The sequence below is a fragment of the Oryx dammah genome, unplaced genomic scaffold (genome assembly GCF_014754425.2).
Source record: "Oryx dammah isolate SB20612 unplaced genomic scaffold, SCBI_Odam_1.1 HiC_scaffold_29, whole genome shotgun sequence".
Taxonomy (NCBI): domain Eukaryota; kingdom Metazoa; phylum Chordata; class Mammalia; order Artiodactyla; family Bovidae; genus Oryx; species Oryx dammah.
The window spans coordinates 91,432,943-91,454,395 of record NW_024070213.1 but is presented as its reverse complement, the minus strand read 5'-3'; the positions used below and the strand labels follow the sequence as shown (position 1 = coordinate 91,454,395).

At 56.5% G+C, this 21,453-nt stretch overlaps 1 protein-coding gene across 4 annotated transcripts; it reads left to right on the top strand.

Annotated features, from left to right (window-relative positions):
- The first annotated feature begins 286 nt into the window (after positions 1-286).
- ZNF385A (zinc finger protein 385A) lies at positions 287-21,230 on the top strand. Of its 4 annotated transcripts, none has more exons than XM_040234332.1 (8): positions 287-372; positions 6,772-6,908; positions 14,471-14,581; positions 16,623-16,785; positions 18,662-18,904; positions 19,254-19,423; positions 19,633-19,728; positions 19,880-21,230. In XM_040234332.1, exons 1-8 carry the CDS (start codon positions 363-365, stop codon positions 20,108-20,110), a joined length of 1,161 nt encoding a protein of 386 aa, XP_040090266.1. In that variant the 5' UTR covers positions 287-362; the 3' UTR covers positions 20,111-21,230. The 4 variants fall into 4 exon arrangements, with proteins under 4 accessions (XP_040090266.1, XP_040090264.1, XP_040090263.1 ...); XM_040234330.1 differs by lacking the exon at positions 287-372 and adding an exon at positions 5,556-5,679; XM_040234329.1 differs by lacking the exon at positions 287-372 and adding an exon at positions 5,714-6,369.
- The last annotated feature ends 223 nt before the right edge of the window (positions 21,231-21,453 follow it).

Genomic DNA, 21,453 nt, shown 5'->3' with positions numbered 1-21,453 from the left:
GACCCAGCCCTTCCCGGGATCCCAGGCATCTTAGTTTCCAGCTTCCTGTGTCAGCACACACCGTCCTCTAGATTCTTGTTCCGCAAGCCTTGGCTGCAGTGTCACCGTAAATCCAGGAGACTCAGGGGCGGCAAGTAGAAGAGAACGCGGGAGAGGGCGAGGAGCCGCCGGGACGCCCCTTCCTGGAGCCCTGGGTGCCCCGGTCCCCCCTCCTCCCGTCTTCACCTGCTGCGGGCTCCGCCCCCGCTCCGCCTCGGCCGGCCTCTGCTCCTCCCCCGACTCCACCCCCCGTACCCCCAGCCCGGCCAGAACGGCCCCCGGGACAGAGCGACACGGAACCCCCGGGCGCCTGGGTCCCCAGCATGATCCTCGGTGAGTGGGCTCTGCGGCGCCAGGCTCCTGGGTCCCTCTCAGTAGGTCACCCCCCAACCTCCCGCACCGCGGTGACTGCGGCCGCCCGTCAGCAACCGGTTCCCCCTCCCCCTTCATCTGGCTCCACATCTGGGGCCCCCTCCTTCCCCAAACTACCGCTTCTTCTCCCGGTAATCCTGGGAATGGTAAAGGGGGAGGCAGAGCCGAGAGACCCCAGCCCCACAATGAGCACATTGCGTATTCATGAGCCTCATGAATATTATATGACTGTCTACGAGCGGCTGGGGGAGGGGGCTGGCCTTGGCCTGGTGGAGTTGAGCGAAAGGTTCTGACCCGCCCCACCCCCCTCCTCACCCCCAGCGCCTTCCCCCACCCTTAGCTCAAACACTCCGACCCCCTTCTGGGCCCAGGATAAGAGGGAAAGGAGGAAGTAGGGGGGCGGGTGAGGGGAGAAGATGGTGGGTGTAGTTTCGAGGTGTGTGTGGTGGGAGGTGGGAACCTGAGGGCTGAAGATAAGGGGTCTGGGGAGAAGCAGAGGGGGAAATCTGTCCATCCCAGGGCCCCTGCGGCTCGGATCCTGCCTCCGCAGGATCCTGCCCCAACACGCCGGGACCTGCCCCTCTCTCTCCCAGCTCTGGCGGCCCGGGCCCTTCCTTCCCGGCTTCCTTCTTCTTCCTTCCTTCCCCACCCTACCCCCACCCCTGCCTTGGGCCGAGGGGCACCTTCAGTGGAAGGGGCAACGGAGAGCATCAGGATGGGGGAGGGAGACTCCCACGGGGCTCCGCCATCCCTTCAACCACAGCCACCCCAGCCTCATGACCTACTTGGGAAGGGAGCCCCGAGTGGGGGAGGAGAGGACTCTCAAAATCCCGGCTCCAAGCCCCTGCCTCCACAATAGTCTACCGGTGGACTCCTGTGCTCTGTCCTCTAATCTCTGATCCCTGCCCTGGCTAGGCCGGTTCCTGGGCCCTGTTTGTGATGGGAGACTGCCCACCAGGTCAGGCACCTGTGGGCTCCCTGCCCCCACCGGGGACACCTGGCTCCATGCTGGCGCTCCAGGGCTTGCCTGGCTCCCGCCTCGGCCCTCTGCTGGTGCCTCCTTGGCTCTTTTGCTTTTCTTCTTTGGCTTGACCCCTACTGACTCCCACTAGGGGTCTCTCTTCCCTTCTGCCCTCCTTCCATCTCTTTCTCTCCCCCTTCTGTATCTCCTCACTCTCACCACTCCATGTCTGCCTCCCTCTACCTGGCACTCCATTAAATCCATTAAATGAATGAGCCAACGGAGGCACAAATGACTGGTTGCTTGCTTTCCTTCCCAAGAGGATCTCTAGCAGGGAAGAGACTCCCCTCCCATCTAGACAATCCCTACCCTTGTGTGACCCCCACCAACACACTTGGACTCAGGTCCCCAGAGCACAGGCTCCACATTCCTCCAACCTGTGCAATCCCCCACACCCTGGCCCCACCCTGGGCACGAACCCCAGAGGCGGCATCACGCTTGTCTGGGACAGGCCAGTTGGAGCTATGCTTCTCCTGGTCAGTAGGCCCTGGAGAGGACCTCTGCTAGCACCAGACCAAGACCCCACCACAGGAGGAATGCCTGGGGCCACCAACTGGACCCCCACCACATCTCCCTGAGGACAGACACTGTAATTAACTCCCTCCTTGTGCCAAGCCCATAGACTGGTGGGAAGCCTGGTGGGCCACACACCTAGCTCTCTTAGACAAGGAAAGAAAGAGGGAGGAAGCTGCCAGCTGGGCCTGAGGCCCATTCTAAGGTTTTCAGGTTCTGAATGCTGAGGTCCACTGAAGCTGTGTGGGGGTGTCCTGCCCAGCAGGCGTCCTGCCCAGCCTGCCTGCTCAAGAACTAGACTGTAGGCCCAGACTTAAGGTGGTGACTCTGGGCTCAGGTTCCCTATTCTGAGCTTTTCTTATTCTCCTCTGCAACTGGGCCCTTGGTGTGGTGTTATGGGGGTTAGGGGCATTGAAAGAGGTCTTTCCAGTCAGGCTGGGGAAAATTTTCCAGGGGTCTTCCTTCTTCCTTTGCTGGCCACCTCCTCCCTTTAGGCCCTGCCCCCACCCACATCCACCCCGGGATTATTAGGGATGATGTTTTGAGTAGTTGTTCATAATCATCCCCTTGTTGCTTTCATCTCTGACTTCAAAGCCTTCCCAGCACTCAGCCTGCCTCCTGCCAAGACAGGGGAAACTGAAGCAGGAGACAGATACCTGAGAGCTGGTCAAGAAAGTGAGATCCAGCGGTTCCAGGCTCTCCCCCCGAACCCCCTAGTTTAAAAAATGTCTGGGGTTTAGAAGAGAGCAAAAGGCCTAAAGGGAAAAAAATGGATTAGAGATGAGATTCAAGTCTAGATGCCAATCTCATTTCTCCTTTGACCCCAGAGCATAATTCCCACTTTAACACAGTGTGACCCCTTGTTTTTCACGACCATGGGCCCTAACACATTTGCCACCCTAACCCCAAATCCTCTCTCTGATTTGAATCTCATCCCGGTCTAATCTCCAGACCAACACTAACCTGCAGCCCTACCCTAGCACCCTTCCTGGATCCTGTTCCTACCAGACGCTGCCACTCCCAGAGCCAGCTCACGGCAGACACTCCCACTCTTTGCCACAGGAGCTTCAGGCCCCAGGCCCACCTAAGAGAGGCCAGGGCTGGGACTCCCAGCTGGTCAGAGATTCTGGGGAAGAAAGGAAGGAAAAGACCAGCCCTGAGTGGGATGGAAGGAATCTGACCTGGCTTGGTTGTGGCTTGGTGCTGGAGGGGAAACCTGAACAAGATCAAAGTGCCTAGGGCCAGGTGGTGCGTAGAAATGGGCAGATGGACATGCATCCAAGGGACTGAGACCTCACCCCCTAAAGTGGCTGGGAACAGTCTTTAATAAAGCATTTGGCTTCTCCCAGCAGAGTTGGGTGGGGCTCTATCTGCTGGAGGTAATTACTCTAATGAGTCTCCCTCTGGAGTGGCCTGTCCCAGCCAGGCCCCAGCTCCTCCCTGCCCTGCCTGACATGGTGTGCACGCCCACAGTCCTGGGCACTAGCGCACACATACACACTCCGATTTGCTGTCCACCTCCTCTTCCTCCAAACACCCCTGAAGCCCTCACCTAACCAGCCATCAGGAGCCCCAGATTTCCTGCTTCATTCCCTCCTGCGAAGCCCTCTTTATATTCTTGCCTCTCCCTCTTCCACCCCTAGTAAAGTGTGGTGACTGAAAGCCCTGTCTGAAGCCAGCCAGCCAGATTCAAATGCCTCACTAGCTGTGTGACCTTGGTCAAGTAACTCACCCTCTCTGATCTGATGGCCGTCATCTAAAAGATGAGGATTTGTTTATTTAGCAAACATTTATTGAGCTTTCTTTGTGGCAGGCCAGCACTGTACATGGATTTGTTCTATCTTTTCAAAAACTCCACAACGCAAGATACCATTGCTCTCTTTTGATAAAGGAGAAGTGAGACAGAGAGTTTGGGAAACAAGCTAGTCACCCAGCTAGTGAGCAGTGGAGCCATCCACAGGGAGGTGTGTATGTACAGTGCCTGGCATACAGTGGACCCTCAGAAAGTGGCAAGTTATTAATAAAGTTATTATTCCCAAGAAGGAGAGGAAAGGACTGAGGCTTGGGCTATCAGACCGAGGGGCCTGTTTCTGCTCACTGGGTCCATAAGCTGCGGTCTGCCCCTCTTCCACCCCAGATCTCAGTGGAGTGGACCCAGGACTCTGGGAAAGAGACACACGAATCTCTAGCTGCCCATTTGGGTTCCTCACTTCACTCCATCCTTAGTTCCTTCCTCCCACTTCCCCTTCCCTCCCCCCACCCTTGGGCTCATGTCAGTGGAAAAGATGAGTTGCTGGCCAGAGGGAACCAAGTGGTGGCTACCTCTTTTCCTCCAGCCCCAGGAGGTGCGTGGAACTTGTTCTCCGTTTCCTCTCCTTGGACAAGATGGAAGCCTTGCTCATATCTTTGCTGAATTCAGAGTTAGACTGGAGCACTTTGGGGTTATGTAGCAGAGGAAGAAATTGCTACAGAGGGTGACAGATCTTCATTGAAATCTCAGCCCTGATACTTACAGGCTGTGTAACATCAACCAAGTCTTTGTAACTCTTCTGAGCCTCAGTTTCTTCATATATCAAATGGTTAAAACCTAGTATTAGCTACTGCATAGAATGGTTCCCTCAGAGATGAAATGTGCTAATACTCAGAATGCCTGGATATATTTGTTTTTCTGTTGCCTTTTGCGGAACTCACCTCTCTCCTTTGAGTTGGGTGTTTGAGGGGTGGGGACCTGGAGAGTCCTGAGCCAGGGAAAGGGTCAGGGAGCTGAGCTGCTGCCCTCTCTGGGGCCGGGGCAAGTGCCAGCCCTGAACCAGCTGCTCGGGGTGGGTGCTGGGTGCCGGGGACTCTGGGAACGCTCAGGTTTCTCTCACCATTCCTGATGCCGCCCGGGGCTCGTTAAGGCTGCCCTGGCCTTGTGTGCCAGGCAGGAGGGGGTGGGCACAGAGAAGCCACGGGGGGAACAGAGGGGAAGGGGAGACGGTCGCCCCACCCCATCAGGCTGTGCCTCCCTCTTTCTCCTCTCTCGTTCTCTGTTTTCTGGCCTTTCTGCCCTTGTCCCTAGCTCTGTGTCCAGCTTCTCTGCGGTGTTCCATTTCTCCCTCATTTCACTCTCTTCACCTCTCCATTGTCCCCTATCCTCTTCTCTCCAGGCGTCTACGTCCCTTTTCTCAGTCACCTATTCCTGCTTCTGTCAGTCTTTCCCGTTCTCTCTTGTCTGCCTGTCTGTCTGTCTCTCTTCTGCTCCCCTACCCCCTCTCAACCTCAAGGTGAGGAGAGAATGGACATGACTTACAGACCCTCAGCTGCCCAAGGGCCAAGGCTAAGCATCCCACCCTTCTCCTTCAGCCCTTAGATGTCTGCCGCCCAAGCTCCCAGCAGCCTTGACCCCTCTCAGCCTCAGGCCCCTTGGCCACCACGCAGTCATAGCAGTGGGTGAAAAAGGCAGACCCCTCCAACCTTCCTGGACCAGCTCCCTGCCCCCAGCTGTGCCTGAGCCCTCCCCACCCCCTCCCTCTTGCCTCTGATTCCCCTAATCCCTGCTCCCCCGCCCTCCCCTCTGCCCCACTTTTCCAGGACTCTGATTGGCTGGTTCTACTGACTGGACTGGGGGTGGGGGGGCTGGCAAGGGAGGGGGCAGGGGGCAGAACCAAGGGAAGGGGACGCTGTCAGGCCCAGGCCCCTGGGGGGCCAGGGCCAGGCCACTGCCTGGGGGCAGAGGGCACCAGACACTGAAGGTATGAAAGGGGCTGTCTCTGAAGGGAGCAGGAAAGGATCCGGGTGAGGGGGGACCCTCTGCCCCAGTGAGGTCAAGGGAGGACGGGGCTAAGCTTGCGGCCTCCTGGGTTTGCCTTTGTTCCTGGGAACCCCTGGTGCTGGCAGGGGGTTGCTGGAGCCGTGAAGGGCAGCCAGAGTTCCCTGACCAGTGGACAGTGGGATCGAAGAAGGGAGCTGGGCCAGCGGAAGCTCAGAAGGGTCCTTAGGGCCTTGGGGACCACCCCGTGGAGCCTGGCAGGGCTCCTCCCGTGGCTTTGGGGGCGGAGAAGGTTTCAGGGAGGTTAGTGGCGTGGCTGGCCTGGACTTTCATTTCCCCTTGGGGTCAGACCCAGGCATTCCCCTCCCAGAGGCCGGTCACAGTTCCTCCTGCAGAGCCGGAGCGAACATTGCGGCAGCGACCAGCAGAGGTGCCTGGGGAAGACAGACCAGTTGGGAGAAGGGGCTCTGAGAATGGTCCCAGGCAGCCCGCCTCCCAGAGCAAATGCCACTCGATGACCCCGGACGTCGACAGTTCATTACGAATTACAACTGGGACAAAATCATAACTCTTTGGGGAGCCTGAAAGATTCAGCAGCCCTCCTTCAAGTCCAGGTCTCAATATTCCCCTCTAAGCAGTGGGATGAATCACTCACCTGACTGTTCTCCCTGGGGTAAGCCTTTGGGATCCCCTGGGGGACAGCAACACCGGAAGAAGGGAGTGGCCAGGGGTCTGGGACTCCCAGTCCTGCTGGTCTGTCAGGCAGCCTGCAGATAAGGCCTGTGATCTTCCTGGGTTTGTAAAATGCCTGAAGGTCTTGGCAGAGGGAGGCTGGAGAAGGGGGAAGTGAAAATCACCCTGAAGGGAAGAACCACAGATCTGCACCCTCCCCCAGGCCCACAGGGCACCTTGCTCCATTGCTCCGGAGCCAGTCAGCAGGGGGAAGTGTGTGTGATGGGGGTCAGTGGCACTTCTGAGTTTGGGGGCCCCAGCTGGGGATTGGGACTGCCAGGCTTGGGTGGGGCTCCCAAGTGTCAGTCTTCCTGCCCGACATAATGTTTTCTCTGCCCTTTAGGCAGCTTGAGCCGGGCAGGGCCCCTCCCTCTGCTACGGCAGCCCCCGATCATGCAGCCCCCACTGGACCTCAAGCAGATCCTGCCCTTCCCACTGGAGCCGGCACCCACCCTGGGCCTCTTCAGCAATTACAGCGCTGTGAGTAGCAACCTGCCTGTCTGCCTTCGCCACCCTCTCGCCACCCTCTTGCCACCCTTCTCTCCCTCGGATCCATCCCTGCCTTCTCCTATTCTGTCTAATTCCTTATCTCAGGGCCCCATCCCTCACTTCTAGTCAGTTACAAACATCGTTGACTTTCTGGTATACTATTGACAACAATATCCATAATAGCTAATAATCGCTGAAGTTCGGCTACGGGCCAGACATTGTGCTGGGTGTTTTATGTGAATCATCTGATTCAGTCCACCGTCGAGAGAAGTCATGAGACCTAGACTGGGGGCAGTGACGACAAGGAGATGGAGAGACTGCACAAGGGCATAGGCAGCCTGTTTATAAGCTCCATCTCTCTGGAGCCCACTGTTGGCGAGGGGAGGGTTAGTGTGGTAGGGCTTGAAGGGCCAGCTAAGTTGTCTAGATTTAATACAATATGAAATAGGGAGATATTATCCATTCTTGAGCAGGAGAGTGAGCTGGAGAAGCAGTGTTTGAGGCAGGTGAGTGGGGCAGGAGGGTAGAGAGCAAAGGCTGGAGGACAGTGGCCAGTCAGGAGGCTGGCCTTGCAATACCAACATTTGCATTGCACTTTGAGGTTTGCAAAGCATTTTGCATATCTCAGTCTTTATAGCAACCCTATGGGGTAGCTGCCATTTTACCCTCCTTTTACAGATAAGAAAAGGGAGTACTGACTGTAAACAAGGTTCTGTCCAGAGCCTCCAGGGGAACCTGGAGAGCCAGACTGGGCCCAGGACAGCAGCAGAGTGAGCAGGGGAAGGGGGAGGGGGGAGGTGTTTCCAGGGAAATGTTGACAGGCTACGGTGACCAACCAGGGTTTGGGAACTGGGGGAGAAGAGAGAGGATGAGTCAAGGATGACTCCCGGTTTCGGGCCTCGGTGACTGAGAGAAAGAAGTTACCTTGCCAGAGGCAGGGGGTCGGAGGAGGAGGCTGGCCTGGGGTGAGGCTGCTGAACTCACTTGAAGACATGGTGAGCTGGTGGACTGGTGGGACACTGAGCCAAAAATGTCCAACAGACAGGGGCCTGGAGACTTGGCTGGAGCTAAAAGTTTGGGGAAAGTTCAGCTTTATTCAACTCAAGTAACCCACCATCAAACCATATCCAATTATGAACATATTGAGCATCAGCTATGCCTCAGGCACTGCAGTAAATGGTTCTGTCATCATCGTCATTGTTGTTTTGGCCACACTGGGTGACTTATGGGATCCTAGTTCCCTAACCAGGAATTGAACCTGGGCCCTCAGCAGTGAAAAAGCGAGTCCTGACCAGTGGATGTTTCTTTATATGTGATCTCATTTAATCTTCATCACTACCCAACAAAGTAGACACTATTATTCCAGTCTGACATATAGGAAGACAGAAACTAAGGCCCTGAAGGAATGTATCTAAGTTGACACAGTACGTGCCTAAGGTATGATTTGAATGCAGAACATCTAACTCCAAAAGAGTTCTCTTTATACCTGCTGTTCCCTCCAACCTTTTCTCAGAGAATCCAAATCAACATTTGCATTGCACTTTGAAGTTTACAAAGCATTTTTCATATCTCAATCTTTATAGCAACCCTATAGGGTAGCTGCCATTTTATCCCTGTTTTACAGACAAGAAAACTGATAGTGACTATAAGCAGGGTGCTGTCCTAGATATGATGGAGATGTGCTCCAGTCCTAAAGATGCTTATATTCAGGGAAGAAGTCTAGATGTGGATGAAATGATCTACAGTGCAAAGCAGAGGAAGGGTTAGAAATATGGCAACAGAGACAGTCACAAAAATTCAATTGAATGAAAAATTTTTTGAGCACCTACTATGTGTCAGGCACTGCACCGGGTGTCAGGGACACAGCACTCAGTCTGCTTGGAGAGCTCACAGTGTAGTAGGAAAGATAACAAGTTAGCATTTACCCTATAGTGTGAGAAGAGCTATGCTGGAGGCATGCAGCTTGTAGGGCAGCCCAAAGGAGTATCAGAAAAGACTTGCTGGATGTAGTGAGGGACCAACTGGAGCTGAGCAGGAAAAAAAAAAAAAACAGTGGAGGAAAAAGGGATTGAAGCTGGAGCATTGACGTTATGATTTGGGCTTTGAAGAATTATTAGTAGGATTTAAAAAGGGGCTTCAGAGAATATTCCAGACTGAAACAAGGACTAGAAGAGATCTTGTATTTGAGAAACTGCAATTGATTGGGTATGACTGAAGTAGAAGGTGCTGAGAATACTTTCCCCCAAATCTGCATACCTGACTGAAGCTTAACCTCAGGTCTCCCATCATTGTCCCTATTTATCTTCTATTTTTTGCCACATCATGCAGCATGCAGGATCTTAGTTCCCCAACCAGGGATCAAACCCATGTCCCCTGCATTGGGAGCATAGAGTCTTCACCACTGGACATCCAGGGAAGTCCCTTTTGTCCCCATTTTATAGATGAGGAAACAGACCCAGAGAGGTTAAGTAACTTGCCCAAGGTCACAAAGCTACTTAGTCTATTCACTTGGATAATGCCAGGTTTCTGACTCCCTGGGTTCATGGTTCCACGGCCTCTGGTGGGGACAAGCCATTTAAAGCCAGGAGCATGGATAAGCTTGGAGAGAGTGTGACCAGGTTTTGAGCAACACCAACTTTGGCATCAGACTGACAGGCTTCAAATTAATGTTCTGAAAGTACTGGCTGTGTGACTTAGGCAAATTACTTAACCACTCTGAATCTCAATTTTATCAGCTGTAAAATAAGACAGCAATAGTACCAACTCACAGGTTATTGTGAGAATTGTATTACATAATGCCTAGCATGAAGTAAGTTTTCAAGGTAAGCTGCTATGATTATTATGTTATTTCTATTGTTTTTATTTTATAGATGATCAGAGAGAGAAAGGTAGTTTGGCCAAGGCCCAAGCCTTGGGGAATATGCAGAACTGGGCAGTGGTAACAGGAGGAGACTCCAGCAAAGGAAATAGAGGAGCCACAGGAGGGGGTGGGGACAGAATTGGGTTTTTGTTGAGTTGGAGAAGCCAAGCGAGAGTGTGTGGCAGGCTGCATCAATAGTGTCAAATTCTGCAGGGGAACAAGGACTGCAGAAAAGCTGCAGACAGGCCTTGGCAGTGGTGTGCAGCAGTTAAGTACAGGGCTTTGGAGTCAGGCTGCCCAGGTTTAAATTCAAATCCCAGTTCAGCCACTTACTAGCTTATGACCTTGGGCAAATTATTTAGCCTCTCTAAACCTCAGTTCCCTCATAAAATGAAGATAATAATAGTACTTACTTCCAATAGTGGTTGTGAAGATTAAATTAGATAATCCATGCAAAGAGCTCAGTCCACAGGCTGGCACATTCCAAGGGCTCAATCAACATTAGATGGTGGGGTGATATTATTATTCATGGCAGAGTCTCTCCTTCGCTGCTTTAGTACTTCCAGATCTCTCCTACTCCGGTAGTTCTTACTCTTTAGACCCCTTCCTGCATTACTCATCCCTCTGCCCTTGAATATCCCTCACTGTCTCCCAAAGACAGCGTCTCTCTCTCCGCATCCTGGCCCCTGCTTCGCTCATCTCTCGGCCCTAGGTGGAACAGAGGGGAAGAGATCCAGAGATAAGAGAGCCGGAATCTCCTAGGATTTATCCAGGAAAGTATAAGGAAGTGTTTGGGGGACTGGGCTGCTCTGCCCTCCTGGCCCTCGTCCCCCAGTGCTGTCCCCACTCGACCGCCAGAGGGCAGCAAGTGCACGAAGCATAAGCTCTTCGGGACGCTGGTTCTCCAGCAGGTGGCGGGCGAGCGGAGCAGGTGGGAAGAGTTTAGGGATGATGTCCCCAGCCTGAGGTCGCTTCTGTCCTGGGCGACCCCAGCTCCACCATCCAGAGGAGTCACTAGGAGAGCAGTCCCTGGCACCTGGGTACCTGGGCTCCGTCTCCCATCCCTAGCAGGGGAAGTGACATGTAAAAGGGGCACGGAGGCGGTGTGCAGAGGGAGCAGGAGAAGGGTCGTCTAGGGACTCGAAAGAGAAGCTGTTAGCAGAAGAGCGAGGGTGGAAGGGGTGAGAGAAAGGAGAAAGGTCCAAGCTAGAGAAACACAGTCGGCCATAGGATTGGTAGGAATATAAGCCCCAGCAAGGTCCCCAGTGGAGGAAGCCCAGTGGGGCGTCTGGCCCATGCCGCTCACCAGGACCAGGTCTTCCTGGAACGAGTGTCTGGACATGGACACCCCGTCCTCTTGTCGCCCTAGCGCCCCTTTATCCCTCCCGAGCTCCCTATCCCCGCCCCCGTCCTCGGCCCTCCCACGGCCCCGCCTCTGGGGCGGGCTCCGGGCCGGGCCGGCGCCGCCTCCCCTTCTCCCGGCCGGCCCGGCCGCACAGCCCCGAGCCACCCGGGCAACGAGCGCCGCGTCCCCGGCCTGCCCGGCCCGGCCCGGCTCGGCCTCCCCGCCCGGGTCCACCAACCCGGGCCATGGAGCCGCGTCCCCCGGGGTCCCGCAGGGTAAGCCACCCGGCCCCTCCTCTCTCCCTGGCTCCCGCCGCTGCCGCAGCGCCCCCCCGCCCCCATCCCCGCCCGCTCGCCCCTGCCCGACTCCCTACCTCTCCGCCTGGTCCTCGGGTTATCCGGCCCATCCCCCACGACCGGCGCGGCCCTAACCAATCTCCGGATCCCATCTGGCGCCCCGCAGCCTGCTGCCACCATACTGGATACCCCGGCCTCTGTTTCTCAGATCCTCGAAGTCCCCCAAATCTTAAGACTTCCCATCAGGTCCTACACCTACCCTCCGATTGCCACGCCGCTGCTCAGATCCCTAATGCAGCTCTGACCCCATCTCAGCCTTAGTCCTCTTCTTAGCATCCCTCCCCCACCAGCTTCCACCTGCTCTTTGGACATCCTCTAGCCCCCTGTCTTTCCTATTTCATCCTTCCTGCCCCTCAGGTCTCCCCATCCCCAAGATTCCACCGCCTTCCCTTTTTTGCCTTTATTTGGGGGGATGGGGAATTGGGGTGGTCAAACAGGGGCAGCGGTGCCATCAGATAAAGGGCAATGGAAGGAAATATAATCAGAGCCCCCCCTCGTGTTCCTGATCTGGTTTCCCCCTTCCCTCCCCCTTGCCCTTCCTGATTCATTTTGCCCCAGCTTACAGGAGTGATTCCCTTTCATGTCTGCTGTTGGAGGGCAGGTGGGAGGGGACTGTTCTGTGGACTTTTCCAGACAGCGTCTAGGCCAAAATCCTAGGGAAGGGGCTCTGGAGTGGAATGGGCTCTGGGAGACGCTGGCCTCCACCCTCCCCAGAGAGCCCTCATCTAGGTCACCAGGGCCTCTTGACCTTGGCCTGGAGCAGCACTTTAGTGGTTCACATTCCACCTGCGCAAGGATTGGGCCCAGGAGCCTTCACCTTCAGCCCAGTGTCTCCTCACTTCCCAGAGGACAGGATGGGAAGGACCCACCTGGCTGGGTTGCTGCCCTCTTCTCTACTTACCCCCACCCTTAGCTGGTGTTCATGGACTTAAACCTGAGGAGTGGGGTGTGCAAAGGAAAAGGCTCTCGCCCTGCAGGAAGGACCCAAGCGGGGGAGGGACTGTTGGCAGGGGATGGATGTTGGGATGGTCAACTCCCAGGTCATCCTCAGGGCACTGGTCCTCAGCCACCCTGGGGAGCAGGCTGAGGTGCTGGGTGGGGCACAGACAGAACCCAGGGCCTCTGTGTCCCCCTCTCCTTCCCACTTCTCTCTCCCTACAGTTTTCTTTGACTTAGGTTTCCTGGCCCAGATTGGGTTTCTGTTTGGGCTGAACTCCATTCCTCACCCAGCATATGAGGACGTCCAGGAGCTGCGGGGACCCCTGGGGCAGGGTTGGGGGTCCCTGATTAGGGAGGACTGTCGGCTAGGGGCTGAGAGTCGAGTGCAGTCACATGTCTCCTCTTTGTGATTAAAGCCTGTCTCCAACTTGGTCTGTCTATCTTTCTGCCAAACACATCGTACATTCACACCGATAAACACACAGCTGAAGATTGCACAACCTGACCATTCATGGCTTCGGCAGAGCCCCCAACACAGAAATGTTGATCCATAAATGATGTACACACAGCACGTGACACGCCTTCACACTCCACCCCTGCACAAATTGATCATAGCCTGCCTAGACACACACAGACACACCCAGTCTTCCCCTGTTTGGCTTTTCCCCAAAAAGGACCTAGGATTCCAGGAGGTGAAGAGTAAGCCACTGAGAGGGGCTGCTTCCAGCCATGGGCAGGCCAGGCAATGGACATTTGTCTGTCAGCCTGGTTATCTGAACCTGGTTCCTGCCTCTGCTACTGCCAAGTGGGGTGGCCTATTTCACAGGGATGCTGAAGCCCCTTTCTTGACATTAACCCCAAGCAGCCAGTGAGACAACTGAGGGGAGCAGAGAGGAGCCAGGATGTGTGGGCCCTCGAGACCACCTTCTTCACCCTGCTCCGTGTTCCTGTCTCTCACCACTGCCTCCTTGGGAATCATGAAGACCTGGGCACAGGGAGGGCCTCGCCTAAGGAGCTATGGACCCCCCCAGTCTCCAGCAACGTTTTTTTCCACTTAATCATAGGAGATAAGGTTTCAGCTCTCATTTGGTTCTAAGCTTATGAGAGATCACCCAGTCCTGCACAACCTCAACTGCATTCCAGGCTCGCCTCTCCCCTGCCACTGAGGGGCCAGAAGGGAGGAGGAAGAGCAGGGAGGCAGTTTTCATGCCTCTGGGCCCCTGGCTTCATCCCCTGATAGCAGAAAGCCTCAGAGAGAAACTCCCATCCTCTTCCCTCCTCATGTGAACTCTTGGCAGGACACTGCAAAGACATCTGCTGATCCAGGGTTGGGGCAGAGGCCGTTCCTAACCCCGCCCAGCCCCACAGCCCTGCCCTACAAGCCCTGTAACCAGAGAGAGGGGGTTCAGAAGATGCCCGGGCTTCCTCAGGCCAGCCCGGCTTCTCAGCTTCCCCTTATTCCCCATTAGTCACTGGATCCACCTACTCTCGCCTGAGTTCTTTCACTCCCTCTAGAAACTGCTTCTCTTAAGAGGTCCAGGGAGTGAGCATGTTAGGGCAACCTGGGGCCCAGAAATGGGAAGCTAGGAACATCTGTCTCCTTGGCTTGGCTTGGTTGAAAGGCCGGAAAAGGCTTTAGCTGAAGGCCCTAGGATCTGGGATGGTCTGGGGACTTCCTAAGTGGGCCTCTGGTGGATTAGCTCAGGAAAAAGGTCATTGTGACAGGATTCAATCTTCATGGTATAACAGATGGATGTAGGAGTCCAGGTTCAAGTCCCAACTCTGCTACTGATGCATGCTGTGACCTTGGGCAAGCCACTTCTACTTTCTGTCAAATGGGAGCATTGAGCCAGTGGCTCTCTCAGGGCCCTTCCAGTGCTATGAAGATTGGACTGGGAGAAAATCAGGGAACCGAGGCTTGGGGCCTTCTGGCCCACTGAGGAGTGGGGAGGAAGCTTGGGGCACTTTGTTTCAGCCCAGCTGCTGCCATTGGGGTTATGATGGACATGAGCTTGTGCTGGGGTCCCTGGCTTACCCCAGCCTGCTTCCACAGATGGACCCTGTGCAGAAGGCTGTGCTCTCTCACACTTTTGGGGGGCCCTTGCTCAAGACCAAGCGGCCCGTCATCTCCTGCAATGTCTGTCAGATCCGCTTCAACTCTCAGGTAAGATACCCAGCCACTCGTGCAGCCAGTGGGTGGGGCGGGCGGGACAGGGGCTGTGGGCCATCTTGTGGGAGGGTAGGGGCTGGGAGCTCTGGGTCAGGGGTGGGGATTAAGGGGGCCTCAGAGGATACTGCAGGAGGGGCAGGAACGATGGAAGCCCTCTGGAGGGACCAGAGATCTTTCTTGGGGGACTCAGTTGAACTCATAATGTTTCCACACTTTCTTCCCGTGCCCTATAACTTCCTCCCTCAGGGACTGAGGCATTCCTGCCTCAGAACTTCTTAGAACACAGGTGGCCATCTGTGTCCAGGTGGGAGTGTGGCCTCTGGCCCGCTGGTCTTGGGTGCAGGGCTCCCCTGCAGAGTCTGTGTACCCTCCTTGTTGTTGTTTAGTCCCTCAGTCGTGTCCGACTCTGCGATCCCAAGGACTGAAGCCTACTAGGCTCCTCTGTCCATGGGATTTCCCAGGCAAGAATACTGGAGTGGGTTGCCATTTCCTCCTCCAGGGGATCTTCCCGACCCAGGGATCAAACCTGAGGCTCCTGCACTGGCAGGCAGATTCTTTACCGCTGAGCCACCAGGGAGGCCCAGTGCCCTCCTTGGCCTCTGCTGAACTCCTCCCAGCACCCCCCACTTCCCTCTAACCTCCTGGTTTCCTCCTGTCTCCAAATCACACCCAAGGCCTGGCCTCTACTGCTCTCCTGTGAGAAAGTCTCTCCCATGGGAGAAGCCACCCAAACCTAGGTGTCAGAACCAAGGTATCTGGCCTCCCAGATTATCCTCTTCTGAGGCTCCCTTTTCTATGGGTCTGTAGGGGACTCTGTGGGGTGCAGGTTCTGAGAGCTTTTGGAGAAAAACAGTACAGCCTCATTCTGCTGAGTAGGGGAAAAGAAAGCATGTTCTATTTCTCTCCCCAGTACACACATATATATACACACACACACCATGCTGCCAGACTCTGCATACCACTGCCCCACCCTGGGCTGTCAGTCTTTTCCTGCCTATCCACACCTTTTATTTCTACTTTACCCTGTCTGGATGTTTTTGTGGTTCCAGGATTGTGTATTCTTAGCAGAGGAGGCATGCAGGGTGGGGGTGGAGCCAGGACCAACTCAGATTTAGACTTCACCTTGACCCCAAGAACCCCCTCTCCCAACCCTGGCTCCACTCACTGTGAGACTGGAGGGGCCAGGGTCCAGGGGTAGGCAGCCCTCCCCTCTTTCTGCCCTCCCTCACCCCCCCACCCCCACCCCCCACCAAGCAGCTCTGTTTTGACAGCTGTCTCTGTTGCTGTCTCTGTCTCCAGAGCTGGGCTTGGGGCCAGGGTCCTCCAGGGTGTCCACAGAGGCCTCAGGGAAAATGAGACCGGGGGGAGTATTCAGGGTAGAGCCCAGGCTTCAATGCTCCTGGGACTCCCAGCTTGAGCGTGGAAGCAGCAAAGCTGGATGCTGGGGCCAGGGACACAGGCGCAGAAAGGAGCTGCAGACTGGCTGGATTGCTCGGCCCCTCCCATTTCCCCTGTTGGTGCGAGTGGGCTTCCCAGGTGGTGCTAGTGGTAAAGAACCCGCCGGCCAATGCAGGAGACAGAGGAGACTCGGGTTATGTCTCTTCCTTGGGTGGGGAAGATCCCCTGGAAAAGGGCATGGCAACCCACTCCAGTATTCTTGCCTGGAGAATCCCATGGACAAAGGACCCTGGCTGGCTACAGTCTATGGGGTCACAAAGAGTCGGACATGACTGAAGCAACTTAGCACGCATAGACGTGAGTTCCCTTTCCTTCAGCCCTGAGGGAAGCCTGAGTCAGCAGCCAGGCCCTGAGTGAGGTGGTGGGGTAGAGCTTGGGCTAGATGGGGACCGAGGTTCCCCATGACTGAGCCCCAGGAATAATCAGGGCTCCTCGGAGTAAGGCTTTACATATCCCTGGCATGGGGAGAGCTTTTACTGTAGCCCGCTGAGACCACCCCAGGATCTGATAGATCCGTGGGAAGAACATTCAGATGAAAGCTGATCTCAGATTCCCTTCTCTTCCTCCATCCCTAAAGAGCCAGGCTGAGGCACACTACAAGGGTAATCGCCATGCCCGAAGAGTCAAAGGCATTGAGGCTGCCAAGACCCGAGGCAGAGAGCCCAGCGTCCGGGAACCAGGAGACCCAGCTCCCCCAGGCAGCACCCCCCCAAATGGAGATGGTGTAGCCCCCCGTCCACGTAAGTCCAACATCCCCACACCTTTCAACAGATCTTGTCTCCTCCATTCTGTCCCCACTCCCAGAACTCTCCTTTGCTTTCATCTCTCTTCCTCAGCCCCCACCCCACCCCCACCCAAGGTGAGTCCTGCAGCCAAACATAGTGATGCAAAATTTCCATCCTGTCACCCCCACTCCCGCCCCAGCTCCTCTCAGCAGAGTCCCCACTCTCTGTCCTCCCCACTGCCCAGTGACTCAGAGAGGGGCTAGGGTGAGGCCACCTGGCAGACTTCCTCAAGAAAGAGAACCATCAAATGCAGGGAAAGGCCCCTTCATCTTGGGCAGAGGAGCAGGGGAAAGAATCAAGCTATCTGAGGGCCTACCCACGGAGGCTCCCCGCTCCACCGGGGAGGAGCGAGCCCAGGAAACCCAAGCAACTCCCTGGGTGATCTTGGGTAGATCTTTTGACCTCTCTAGGCCAGAATTTTCTTTCTGGGGACATGAGGGACTGAGACTTGAAGATCTGTGAGATTCTTTCTCCCTCATGGCTGATGGCCATCCTCAACCATATTCCCAGCCAAGAAACCAGAAAGGACTATCAAGTCAGGAAGATCTGAGCCACCCCCATCCCGGGATTACCACATCAGATGTCAGTCAGGGCCAACTCCAGGGAGACTCAGCAACCTCATGTCCTCCTTGTCCTTGCCTGTCCTTCCTGCCCCACCCTAAGAATGAGAACTGGGAAACAGGTCCCCACTCTCACCACACACACACACACATACACACTGTCCTCAGGGATGCACGGATAGGGCAAGCAGGTGAGCTGAGTTCTAATTGTGTTCTAGCTGCTTCTTAGCCTGAACATCTTGTGTTCATTTGGTAATGTCTCTGTCAAAGGGGGCTGACGATGGTGGTGATGTAGCTAACACTGCCTGTGTAGCACCATTCTCAATGCTTAATGTATACTACCTCACTGAGTTCCTAGGATACCTCTCTAAAGAGATAAGGAAACCTGTCCTGCTTTTGAAAGCCAGGAGGGCCTGTCCAGATTGAGATATGAGTGTGCTGTCTGGATTGGGATGGAGATAAAGAATGGCAGAAATGAGGAAGAGAGGGGGGAGAAAACGAGAAAGATCCCAGGATGGACCAAAGATCCCAGAATGGACATCTGTATGGCTCGGGGTTGGGGGGGGTCCCCTCCCACCAGCCCCCCATCCCCACCCCTACTTCCACCCCCAGCCTCTCCCTGACCCGGAAACTGGATCAGCCACTGGAGCAAGAATGGGAGCGCTTGAGTTTCCCCTGTGCAGAGGCCAGAACCCAGCGCTGAGCACTGGGGCCTGTGCATCTTTAATCGAGCCATGAATTATAGAGCAGCCCACATCCCTGTTCCTTCCCTCTCCGGTTCTGCTGTTTCTGTTTCCCTTTCGCCACGTCTGTGTCTGTCTCTCCCAGGCTCTCCTCACCTCACTTCAGCCCCTTCCTTAGAGTTCTTTGGCATGCCTCCCCAGGGACCGGGCAGGCCTCTGAGAGGGGGCTGGCCGGGCTGAAAGCCCAGACTGGCTGGCAGGCCTTAGAGGGGAGAGTCTGCTCCATGCCCCTCTCCCCCTGGCTAGACTGGCTGCCAGCTTCACCCTGGCTGAACGGGAGGCTGGTGGGTCCGGACCCATCAGCCTCCCAGCTTACAGAGAGCGAGCCAGGCGCTGGAGTCTCACACCCAGCCTGCGGCAGCTGGACCACATGTGGCTCTGGTCCAGGGCATGAGTGCATGCATGTTGTCACAGGGTGGGGACTCCTGGGCCCCTGCCCTCCAGGAAATGGGGGTAGGTCTCCTCCACATAAAGAATCTTCTCCAAAAGCTATCTGGGATGATCCCTATGTTTCTCCCCCAATGACAGTTTCCATGGAGAATGGAGTGGGTCCAGCCCCAGGATCCCCAGAGAAACAGCCTGGCTCCCCATCCCCTCCCAGCGTTCCGGAGACTGGTCAGGGTGCAACCAAGGGTGAAGGGGGGACTCCAGCCCCAGCTTCCCTGCCTGGGGGTAGCAAGGAAGAGGAGGAGAAGGCCAAGCGGCTGCTCTACTGTGCTCTGTGCAAGGTGGCAGTGAACTCCCTGTCCCAGCTCGAGGCACATAACAAAGGTAAGACTCCCCTCCCACCCCCCATGGCCCTGTCCTCAGCCGGCTACTGCCCCCTACCTCCCAGCTCTGCAGTTTCCTCTAAGACTCACCAGCCTGTCTCCCTCCCTAAGCATCTCTCTCATTCCTTAGCCCCTTGCCTCCTCAGTTTCCTCCCCACCCCCTCCCTATTTTATTTCTTGTAATTATGACCCTCCCCTGACCCACCTTTGAAAGGGCCGAAAGGGGCTTGGCAAACCGCCACACCTGATGCAGCCCCTCAGTATTGTAATTGGAAATGTGGGTATTTGAGGCTTAGTAGGCCTGGAGAATTTTTCTCCACCCCTAACCCCCTGCCCTCTGTGGGCTCCAGGTACTAAGCACAAGACAATTCTGGAGGCCCGAAGTGGACTGGGCCCCATCAAAGCTTATCCTCGGCTGGGGCCTCCCACTCCCGGGGAACCAGAGGCCCCTGCCCAGGACCGAACCTTCCACTGTGAGATCTGCAATGTCAAGGTCAACTCGGAGGTCCAACTGAAACAGGTGGGTCTGAGGCCTTTCGCAAGAATTCTCGGCAGTTCACCTGCTAAGGGGGAGCTCGGGGGAGGGCATTTCCTCAGGGTCCCCCTTTGGTGCCACAGAAGGGGCAGGCCCAGGTGCTGAGGTGTGAGTTCCCTGTTTTCCCGTGGCTCACGGTGCGCCCCCCTTGCCCCCACCCCCCCCCCCGCCCCGCCCCGCACTGGTCCTTACAGCACATTTCCAGCCGGCGGCACCGAGACGGCGTGGCCGGGAAGCCCAACCCGCTACTGAGCCGTCACAAGAAGCCTAGGAGCGCTGGAGAACTAGCGGTGAGGCCTGGACGATGGAAAATTTGGCCAAAGCGGGGTCCGAGCGGGGGGCGGGGAGGAGACGGGATGCCGGCCGCCCTGGGAGAGGTGGAGTTGGCCAGGCCACAGAATGACTCTTCCCTCTCCCCTCCCCGCCCTCTTCCCCCTGCAGGGCACACTGACTTTCTCCAAGGAACTGCCCAAGTCCCTGGCCGGCGGCCTGCTCCCCAGCCCCCTGGCGGTGGCTGCGGTGATGGCAGCGGCAGCAGGCTCCCCGCTGTCTCTGCGCCCGGCTCCAGCCGCACCTCTTCTCCAGGGACCGCCGATCACCCATCCCCTGCTCCACCCCGCCCCCGGGCCCATCCGAACTGCGCACGGACCCATTCTTTTCTCCCCCTACTGACCTGAAACCTGACCCCTGAACCCCCTCCCATTCAACCCCCCTCACCTCCAGCCGGGACCCAGGCCTCCGGGCGCCTAGCCCGCCCCTCCTCCCGGCACTCCCTGAATGATCTCTCTCCCTCCCCCCCACCCCGAGGTACGGGGTTCCAGGAAAGGGGAGGGGTAGCGGGGGAGGGGGGCTTCAGAAGGGGGGGAACACCCCAGATCTCAGGGAACCCCGCCCCCTGCCCTTCCCTCTCCCCTAGAAAAGGGGGGGCCGTCTCACCCCCGAGCCCCCTTGGAGACACCCCCCCTCCCAAAAGCCATGTCCATCCAGCCCTTCCCCCCCAACCTAGCACAAAACGGGGTTCACAAGCCATGGTCGGGGTCCAGGGGGCAGAAATGGATTTTCTTGGCAATAAGCGGACTCTGGGACTCCGGCGCCCCCTACCCCCAAACTGAAGCGCTTCCGTGATCATCCCTGTCCTCTGCAGGGGGAGGGGAGCAGGCGGGATCCTGGGTCCCTCATAAGCACTTTGGTTTTACCGCCTGCAACCTCACTGTGCCCGCCCCGCATCATGCCCCAGCCAAGGTCTAGTCGGGCCCACGGGCAGCACTTAGGGGCATCTCTGGCATTTGGGTGGGACCAAGTAGATGCCCCTATAGACCCATTCCCTCACCTTCTTCCTTCCCAGTCTTGATTCCATTCTTTTCACCAGCACCCATCGCCCAAGGGGTACCAAGGGGGGCAAGGGGTGTCCAGTCCAAGCCCACCCCCGCCTCGCCTTCCGCAAAACTGTGAGCAAAAAGCAATAGAAGCCTCGCCCCCGCCCCGCCCCTTTCCGCAGGATTTGCAGTCTGTAGCCTCCCCCATCCCAGCTCCTAGACCTCACGGCTGTCGCCTCCCCCCAGACACCTCCACTGCACAATTCGGGCGGGGTCGTGACCTTCCCTCCCTCCACCCCCTGTGCTTTCCGTACCGTCAGCCCTCCCAGCATCGACCCGGGAGAGGGACGGGCCCCACTGGCCTTCCCCTCCACATCAACTCTCTGCTTGACGATGTAGCAACCCCGGCCCCCCACCCATGTCTTCCCCTTTTCCCAGTCCCTGACAATAAAATCTGGATTCGTTGCCCTCCGTCCCCCAGACTCAGACTCTCAATCTTTGCCCGCTGTTTGGGGGAGCAATTCCATCAGAAGGGGTGTGTGTGTGTGTGTGTGTGTGTGTGTGTGTGTGTGTGTGTGTGTGTGTGTGTGTGTGTGTGTGTGTGTGTGTGTGTGTGTGTGTGTGTGTGTGTGTGTGTGTGTGTGTGTGTGTGTGTGTGTGTGTGTGTGTGTGTGTGTGTGTGTGTGTGTGTGTGTGTGT

Coding starts and splice junctions, on each gene's coding strand:
- ZNF385A (XM_040234329.1), top strand. CDS start 6,339: ATGAATCACTCACCTGACTGTTCTCCCTGGG. Junction 6,370..6,771: donor ACCTGACTGTTCTCCCTGGG/GTAAGCCTTTGG, acceptor TCTGCCCTTTAG/GCAGCTTGAGCCGGGCAGGG. Junction 19,424..19,632: donor CGGAGGTCCAACTGAAACAG/GTGGGTCTGAGG, acceptor TGGTCCTTACAG/CACATTTCCAGCCGGCGGCA.